We start from the raw sequence: 10,274 nt of genomic DNA on the forward strand, positions 1-10,274 counted from the left end.
TCAAAAATAATCTTTGCCTAGCTGATGATCTTTTTTAAAATATTTTTATTGGTTTAAGGTTTTCATACAATGTATTTTGGTCATAGTCACATCCCCTCCCTTCTCTCTAGTCACACCTTACTATTTCCCCACCAACTTAATATCCTCTATTATTATTTGTCTTTTTTGGGTATTTTTGAGACTGGGTCTCCTTTTAGCCCCAGCTGGCCTAGAACTCCTTATATAGACCAGGCTGGCCTCGAACTCACAAAGATCTTCTTGCCTCTGCCTCCCAAGTGCTGGGATTAAAGGTGTGCACCACCATGCCTGGCTTTATTTCAGGCCTATGGAATCCAGTCTGTATTGCCAAGTATTCTTGGGTGTGGCTCTATCCCTTGGAGTCTGGTCAACCTACCAGGCATCGCAGCAATAAGGAAAACTGAGTCTTTCTTTCCCAGCATCTATCAATTGCCAATAGATCTTAGGCTGGGGCTGGGGGTTTCTGCTTACCTCCTCCATCTGTGCTGTGTCCTTGTCTGGTTTGAGTTGCACAGATCTTGTGCATGCTGTTATATAAGCTATAAGTTTATATGTACAAATACCCTGTTATGTCCAGGCAACACATTTTCCTTGCATTCATCTACCACTTCTAATTCTTAAAATCTTTCACCCCCCTCTCCTCCAATGATCCCTGAGACTTTGGGAAAGAGGGTGCAATATGGGTATCCCATTTAGTACTGAGAAATCTGCAGTCTTTTGTTCTGTGCACACTGGCCAGTTGTTGGTCTCTGTGTTAATCTCATTAAAAGTAGGTATAGGGCCAGCAAAATGTCTCCATGTCTTAAGGCACTGGCCTCCAAATCTGATGACCAGAGTAAATCCCTGGGGCCACACGGTGCAAAGAAAGAACCAACCCCAACAAGTTGCCCTCTGAACCCCGTAAATGCTGCATGAAAATAATAAATATATACACAAATGCGTAATCAATTAATTAAAGGAGATATTAGATTGCTCTACTTCACTGGCCATTCTAAGAACAATGGTAACACATATGTGCTATAGTTACAACACTACTTGGTCCAGGGCAAAAGATTTGTGCTTAAATGTTGTTTCTATTGAGTTAAATCACAGAACGATTCATGATGGAACATTTTAAAGAGTGAGTGAGGTTAGAAGCCAAAAATTAACAGAAGTACAAGTGAATACGTGATGCAGAATGCAAGAAAAAATGAAGATTGAAAGGACAAAACAGTAAGGGTGCAGTTTGTGATGACGTTTAGCAGCTTTGTCTGAACTTTCTCAATACTATATTGTGCAAATGTGCACTGAGCTGAACACCTAAATGACTGATATCGTGACTACATATGGACATGCGTGCATACACATTGTCACTCTGAATTCCCCACATTAATAAAAGTAATTCAGTCTTCAGGTTAATTGAAGATGTGTGAGTTTTATCATTAACAGTTTTGTCATTGAATTCCACAGTTCACGTCGCCTTGACATTAACATTTATGTCTGGAAAATTCCAAAAGCTGATGATGAGAAACCACACGTCAGTTACAACATTCATCCTCCTGGGACTCACAGATGATCCTCAACTGCAGGTCTTACTTTTTATTTTTCTCTTTATCACCTACATGCTGAGTATAACTGGTAATCTCACTATCATTATCCTCACTGTAGTAGATCTCCACCTGAAAACTCCCATGTATTTTTTCGTACTGAGAAATCTGCAGTCTTTTGTTCTGTGCACACTGGCCAGTTGTTGGTCTCTGTGTTAATCTCCACCTACTGATGATCATTACAGAGAATAACAAAGTCTGTAACTTTCAGTCTTAATTTTTCACTGTAAGAACTATTGAACAGATAAATCAATATATTAAAATGTATATGGAATAAAATTGAGAAAATTATGGGCTGGAGAGATGGCTCACTGACTGTTCTTGTAGAGGACCCAGGTAGAATTTCCAGCACACACATGGCTGCTAAGAACCGTCCTTAACTCCAGCTCCAGGGGTATCCTGAGCCCTCTTTGACCTCTGTGGCATTGCATGACACAGGTGCACTTGCATGCAGGCAATACATTCATACACATAAAAACATGGAAAATTAGCTAGCCACACTTTGACCTTCGTAATCCCTCAGCCCTGATATTACACATGAATTAAGGACTGATTGGAACCATGCCTTTAGGATTTGTCCTTGGCTATTCTACTACACCAGCTGTAACAACATCATTTCTAACACTCCCACCATTTACTCCTCCATCATCTTGCTGTCCATAATAGAAAAGAAATTGAAGAGTAACTGGGTCTTTGTTTTGATAACCAATAAAACCACAGTGTTTGTAAATATAAAGTATTAAGTCAAATGTGTTCCAATAGTCAGAGGACAGTGAGTTATACATAGAACTATGAAAACTGACTGGCCACGGGATTATAACGGGATTATACTTTACCTCTTGGTGCATCAGATTTCCCAATTAAAAGTAGGTATAGGGCCAGCAAAATGTCTCCATGTCTTAAGGCACTGGCCTCCAAATCTGATGACCAGAGTAAATCCCTGGGGCCACACGGTGCAAAGAAAGAACCAACCCCAACAAGTTGCCCTCTGAACCCCGTAAATGCTGCATGAAAATAATAAATATATACACAAATGCGTAATCAATTAATTAAAGGAGATATTAGATTGCTCTACTTCACTGGCCATTTTAAGAACAATGGTAACACATATGTGCTATAGTTACAACACTATTTGGTCCAGGGCAAAAGATTTGTGCTTAAATGTTGTTTCTATTGAGTTAAATCACAGAATGATTCATGATGGAACATTTTAAAGAGTGAGCGAGGTTAGAAGCCAAAAAGTAACAGAAGTACAAGTGAATACGTGATGCAGAATGCAAGAAAAAATGAAGATCTGAAAGGACAAAACAGTAAGGGTGCAGTTTGTGATGACGTTTAGCAGCTTTGTCTGAACTTTCTCAGTACTATATTGTGCAAATGTGCACTGAGCTGAACACCTAAATGACTGAAACCGTGACTACATATGGACATATGTGCATACACATTGTCACTGTGAATTCCCCACATTAATAAAAATAATTCAGTCTTCAGGTTAATGGAAGATGTGTGAGTTTTGTCATTAACAGTTTTGTCATTGAATTCCACAGTTCACGTCGCCTTGACACTAACATTTATGTCTGGAAAATTCCAAAAGCTGATGATGAGAAACCACACGTCAGTTACAACATTCATCCTCCTGGGACTCACAGATGATCCTCAACTGCAGGTCTTACTGTTTATTTTTCTCTTTATCACCTACATGCTGAGTATAACTGGTAATCTCACTATCATTATCCTCACTGTAGTAGATCTCCACCTGAAAACTCCCATGTATTTTTTCTTCAAAAATTTCTCTTTCTTAGAAATCTCCTTTACAACTGCCTGCGTTCCAAGATTCTTATACAGTATTTCAACTGGAGACAGAGAAATTACCTATAATGCATGTGCTACTCAATTATTTTTTACAGATCTCTTTGGTGTAACTGAGTTTTTTCTTTTGGCTACCATGTCATATGATCGCTATGTGGCCATCTGCAAACCTTTGCATTATATGACCATCATGAACAACAAGGTGTGCAAAACAATGATTATTTCTTGCTGGATATCAGCACTCATGATCATCCTCCCGCCACTTAGTTTAGGCTTACAGCTGGAATTCTGTGATTCTAATATCATTGATCATTTTGGATGTGATGCAAACCCTCTCCTGAAAATATCGTGCTCAGACACGTGGTTAATTGAGCAGATGGTTATAGCCTCTGCTGTGTTGACTTTCATCATTACTCTTATATGTGTACTCTTCTCCTACATATACATCATAAGGACAATTCTAAAATTCCCTTCTGCTCAGCAAAAGAAAAAGGCCTTTTCCACCTGCTCTTCTCACATGATCGTCGTTTCCATCACCTACGGCAGCTGCATCTTCATCTACATCAAACCATCTGCAAAGGAAGAGGTGACCATTAACAAAGGTGTGTCAGTGCTCATTTCCTCCATATCACCCATGCTGAACCCTTTTATATATACTCTGAGGAACAAGCAAGTTCGACAAGCCTCTCACGACTTACTCAAGAAAATTGCATTTCACTTAAAGAGGTAAAACGTGGCTAAGTTGACAAATCAAAGCATCCACATTTACTTCTTATTTTTCATGACCAATATCCAGCTTTGTAATTTCCTTGCATGTAGTCCAATCAAGTTGACTCCATCAGTTGTTAACCAATAATTTCCCCCTAGTTTGTTTACTGGGGAACTAATTCCTGAGCAATGTGACACATAATATGTGTCACTTAGAGAGCGGAGAGGTGCTTCAGCGATTAAGAGCACTGGCTGCTCTTGCAGAAGACCTGGGCTCAATTCCCAGCACCCACATGGCAGCTGCCAACCTTCTGTAACTCCAGTTCCAGGGCATCTGACACCCTCTTCTGCCTTCACAGGTACCGCATGACATGGGTCTACTTACATACACGCAGGCAATGCACTCATACACACAAAATGAAAATAATCAAGTATTTTTTAATGTGTCACTTTGAATCTCTGAACCAAAACTTACAAGAGCATCACTGGGTCTCCTTTCCTTTCCTACAACTTTTATAAGACGTCATTCTTAAGGAAGACATAAGTTCTTTCCCCAGTAAAATATGACACATTTAACTAACAAATTTTTAAGAAATTTTATTTATTTTTTATTTCAGTTAATGTGTATGAATGTATTGCCTGCATTTATGCACATGCACCCGTATTGTGAGATGCTGACAGAGGTCAGAAGAGAGTGCTGGATCCTCTGGAATGGAGTTACAGATGGTTGTTAGCCACCATGCGGGTGCTGAAAATTGAACCTGAGTCCTCTGCAAGACCAGCCAGTGCTCTTAACCACTGACCCATCTCTCCAACCCTCAAGAATTGAAATATCTATAGAACAATGACTGATTTGTGGAAAGATATTAAAGAGGGAATAGAAGTAGAAGGATAACTTTCTGCCACACTTAACATTACATGGTTAATGCCGTAACTGTATAAACAGAGCTTATGGCCATGTTTGGTAGCAAACACTTTTAATCCCTGCACTTGGGATGCAGAGGCAGGTATATCTCCATGAAACTGAGGCCAGCATGTCTATTTAGGGAGGTCCAGGCCAGCTGGAGCTACAGGAAGATCCTGTCTTCCAAAAAAGTAAAATAAAAAAAAACACAGCTTATTATGAGTTCCAAGAAAAAGTAAAATATTTAATTCACTAAAATGAAAGAAATTACCTTTAAGAGGGAACACACAATATCATTATTCATCATAGTGTACACATAAAAACCCTGATCCATATTTTATTCATCATATTTTCATGAATTATTTTATTTTATTTATATTGAGTACATGTTTATTTAGTAACAGAATTGGTTTCTTTAGAAAAATGACTTGAACTCCTTCAAAACAGTACAAAGCAATCTTTCAATACTTGTAGTTTAAACCAAAATCTGTAATTCCATATCCTCTTTCATATATTTCAATATACAAAATTAACCAAAAGTTTTTCACATTATCCATAAAAAAAATGGAATGCTTCACATATTTGCATGTTGTCCTTGCACAGGGGTGGTGCTAATGTTTCTGTTATCGTTCTAATTTCAGTATATGTGCTGCTGAAGCGAGCACTCATGAAATTTGTATTACTTAAAAATAACAAGCATACTAACATTTAAAATGAATCAGGCACTTTAACAAACAGTTTGTATGAAAAAATCAAATACCAAATTACATATAACTCTTCACCTATAAAATCTGCATGTAGAAATCTATGCCAAAATTTTAATTGCCAATAAGTATCATAGTCATTTTTAAGTAGAAAAGTGTTAGAAGCAACCAAATTTACATTAATTGACAATGTGTAAGTCAATGAGGGAGTTGGGCTGAGAGTGTGACCCATTTGAAACACATGTGCCTAGTCACCTTACAAGAAGATCAAGCAACCTGAGTCAAGAATATTTATCATTTATCTAGGGTGATAGAGAGATGGCTCAGTGGTTAAGAGCACTGACAGCTCTTACAGAGGACCTGGGTTCAATTCCCAGCACCCATATGGTGTATAACAACATCCGTAACTCCAGTTCCATGGGAAATCCAATGCCATCTTTCGATCATCTTCAGGCATTGTGTGACATTGGCCCACTTACATTCATTCAACAATATATTCATAAAAAAAGTTTGAAGGATATCTATCTACTTTCTAAGTACAGCTTAAATTTACCTTTAGGGATCATGTTAAATCACCCCCCAAACGGTTCTTATGCATGAGAAATTGAGTAGCGAAGGGAAACGCTTGGTTTAAAACCAGCAACTGTAAAACTAAGTTGAGAAAGGAGAAATTCATAAATTCCTGCTGCATGTTAGTAAATGAATCAAATTGCCTCCAGACTTGTATTGAACAATCAAACTTGTGCCTAGCAAGGCTGTGGGATTAAGGAATGTAGAAATCTTCAAAGAGGCTGGCTCTTTCAAGCTTTCTGCATCTCCAAAAAGCGTTTTCTTACATTAAAGAAAAATAAAGTGCTTTAATGTGAATCACATAAAAGTAAAAAGAGGATTGACAGATGAGTCAGATCAATTGGGAGAAAGCACCACTAAACAGATATAACTCTGCAGGATAGAGTTCGTTAGCAGAGGAAAAGTGAACAGGACAATTCCCTTTGGAATAGGGAGGTTGTCAGTCTACAGGTTGTGGACTGGGGGTTTTATAGGCTGGCTTTGGGGGATGCAGAAGGTGAGAAAAAAAATTTTAAAGCAGGAGAGAAGGTGCCTGGGGCTTATCAGAACAGCTGCTGTTAAAAGTGCCCTTTTCTGTCCCCTTCCATCGGCCAGGATCTGGGTCATGGGATAAGGAGTCCATATAATGTCAAACTTATTGGGGGGAAATAGCTTGTACCAAGACAGCTCCTATATTAAAGGATCCAGAATAGAGGAGCCTGTTCTACTTCCAAGATCATCAAAGGGGAAGCAGGAAGTCCTTGACCAAAAGGTGCAGAGAGTCCTTTTCTCTTGGCTTCAAAGACAAGGGTGCTCATTACCTCGGTTCCTGTATTCTAAGGGGCTTGCAAAGCCATGAAGGCCTATTTGGGAGGGTGCTGCTGCAGATCCAAACCCTGACAAGGATATTGAATTATTTCTCAGAATTCCTGTGAGTTGGAAATCTTGAAGCCTTGTGGGCATGAAAAAAAATAATTTTGCATGTTAGAAACTAAAGTCATTGCAAGTCAAATATGTAAGAAAGAATTTTTGCAAGAAACTATCTGGGAGCATGTGATGGATCTGATACATAAGTCCTGAACTCTACAAATACTTCTCCCTCCAGGCATCCCACTGCAATCTCTGAAAACAACAGCAGTTTATGACAGGCTAGTCAGAATACACCCTAGAAACAAAGAGTAGGTGAAAGGTCCTCCATGCATCTGACCAATGCTTGAATTATCCACAGGCCATAATTAAAGCTGGGACAGGTAAAGAAGAATCTGTTAAAATACGTGAAAAGAGTCAGACATCAGAAGTTAAAAATCACTTGTTTTCATTCTGAATCTTAGCTTTGCCCCTCTAATGATTGGCTCACAGGGATTAATCAGTGAGGATGTATTCTTAACATAGAAGTTATTTTAATGTACTTATGAGTTTTCTACTACATCAGTTTTGACATTATCAATTAACAGCACAGAGCTGTTACTGGCATATTATGTGAGAACCTAGGGGAAAATAATGTTAAACAGCACTGATTTACCCACTGCTCTTTCTCTTGGCTGGCTTTGGCACTTTGGCTCCATTGTACGTAGCTCAAGAACTTGTCACCTTCAGTCCTGTCCTATTGACCCTTAAATTCAACTACCATTAAAGACAAAGTCCTATATTTATCTTTATCTTTATATTTATCCCTGAGATTGACTGGAACCTGTGTTGGCCATCAAATTCGCCTTAATTCTGAGGAAATTTATTATTGTGAGTCCTTTTCATTAGAAAATATCACAGTCCAAGGACTGGCAACCATTATGTATTTTTAACCATTGTTCCAAGCAGTAATCATTTTGAGATCATTTTATCTCTCTCCCCCAGTATGCTGATTCTATAGGGAACATTACTTAATAAACTTTACTTAATAGGTAATTGTTCTTTACCTGGGCTGAGGGACAATATATCAATAACTAATGAACAATTTAACATTATTCAATAATCTTGGCCTTGAAGGTGCAATTTGAGCTACGTTTCAGCTATTCTTATTCCCTGTGTCCGTGACATATTCAATAGCATGTATATCAAAACTTGTACACTTTCAAAGAGGAACCTTTAAGATATATGAATTATATCTTTATTTTTTAAAGTAAACATGCAAATATTTTGTATACTGGAAATTGGGATCAGAGAATTAGCCAGTCAACATGGAACATATTCAGTAATAAACATGAATTATTTTGGTTTCAATTTTTTTCTTCTCATATTGAACAATAGACAGCAAAACAAAATTGATTGAGGAATAAAATCAAATTTATCTTAGTGGTGACTCCAAAATTACATAATGTGGTCTATGTTAATTTCCATAGCATAGTTTGCATAGCACATTAAAAAAAGATTCATCAGAGGCCTGGAGAGATGGCTCAGTGGTTAAGACAATGGCTGTTCTTGCAGAAGAGCCAGGCTCAGTTCCCAGCATCCACATGGCAGCTAACAACCATCTGTAACTCCAGTTCCAGGGGATCCAACACCCTCTTTGGATCTCCATGGGCATTTCACAACACAGGTACAGTTACATGCACATCAAACAAAGTATTTTTAAAGACTCATCAACATTCAGTAGATGGGACCAGAAAGAGGCTCAGTGGTTAAGAGCACTTGCTGCTCTCCCAGAGGACCACAGCCCAAATCCCATCACCCACCTAGGGTGGTTCACTACTGCCTGTATCTCCAGCTCTAGGAGACCAAATAGCCTCTTCTGGCTTCCATGAGCACACACATGCACATGTACACACACTCAGACACACCTATACACAAAAATAAACAATAAAATAAATCTTTAAAAATAAAAATATCAGAGGATGGATGGTGGGAGCCAGGAGGTACTTGGGGGAGGATGGGGATAATGGACGCACTGTGACTAGGGAGGGAACCAGATGGGAGAAAAGAAGAGTGGAGGTGAGTGAATCGTGGGGGGCTAGGACCCCTAGAGGAAGTGATGCCCTTGAAATCCCATGAGGAATGCAAATACAGTGTCTGATCATTAATGCGTATGTACACCTGGAAGCTGCTTGGCAGGAAATGCAGTACCAGACAGAAGAGATCTTTTGGATTGGTAGGTGGAGGTAGTACAGGAGACTTCCAAAATAACACAGGATATTGCCAAACCTCTTGGTTATCTTCCAGAACTAGTAGATAATATCCTGCTCTTAGGTAAAGACATACTTGGGGCAGAGGACCTGAACCAATGGAGTAGGAACTGACCTGGAAGCCTTCGAAAAATGTTTGGCTATTATATCCTAAATGATAATATGGAAATTGTCAAGGGAGAATAACAATGAATGGTTCATCCCAGCCCTAAAGCTTAACAACGAAGGCAACGGGCATGACAAACCACCTGTTGGTGCAGTAGTGGCACTGTTATGTGGGGGGCAATCGACTATCTAATTGGACTTAAAGCTCTCTCAATGGGAGGGAATACACGGGTGACACTGTAAACTCAGCCAAATACACAGGACAGGAGAGGTCATAGATCCTGGGGAAAAAAAAAAACCTATCTCTTTCCCGTGTTAGGAAAAAAAGAATCTTCTTACTATATGCCAAATATCCATCCTTACCTTTACAGAGAATCATGCAATACAGCCCTTATCAAAGAAGCTTCTTTTTGCAACAGATGGAGGCTAGTGCAGAGTTTCAATCTGGTCAGGCACAGAGAACATATGTCTGGGAGATGCCAGTACTAGGTGACACATCTGCAGTTGAATCTATACAGCTAAAGCCAATGGAACATGGCAGAATAAGGGGTAGAGAGAGGGCTAAAGCATCCCTCAACTCTCACCACTGAGGCTTCCCTGTACAGCAGAGTGTGATGCAAACAGAAGGCCACAAATGGCCAAATTTTGGAGAATAAGGGGCTGTGTAGTGTAGGATGGGACTCCTGTATGGAAGTTCACCAACCCACGGCTCAGGGACCATTGCAGAATGGGGGGTGGATAGATGGTAAGAGCAAGGGCTGCTTCATGAATACAG

At 39.2% G+C, this 10,274-nt stretch overlaps 1 protein-coding gene and 1 non-coding gene across 2 annotated transcripts; one reads left to right on the forward strand and one right to left on the reverse strand.

The window, feature by feature from the left end:
• The first annotated feature begins 3,154 nt into the window (after positions 1-3,154).
• On the forward strand, positions 3,155-4,165 carry LOC103748277 (olfactory receptor 6C68-like). The gene has a single exon (XM_008850869.1). It carries the CDS (start codon positions 3,178-3,180, stop codon positions 4,141-4,143), a length of 966 nt encoding a protein of 321 aa, XP_008849091.1. The 5' UTR covers positions 3,155-3,177; the 3' UTR covers positions 4,144-4,165.
• Positions 4,166-5,583: 1,418 nt separating this feature from the next.
• On the reverse strand, positions 5,584-5,690 carry LOC115067347. Its single transcript, XR_003846770.1, has one exon. It is a non-coding gene; the product is annotated as a U6 spliceosomal RNA (small nuclear RNA).
• Between the last annotated feature and the right edge of the window lie 4,584 nt (positions 5,691-10,274).

Source organism: Nannospalax galili, unplaced genomic scaffold, assembly GCF_000622305.1.
Source record: "Nannospalax galili isolate Female #2095 unplaced genomic scaffold, S.galili_v1.0 scaffold1052, whole genome shotgun sequence".
Taxonomy (NCBI): Eukaryota; Metazoa; Chordata; class Mammalia; order Rodentia; family Spalacidae; genus Nannospalax; species Nannospalax galili.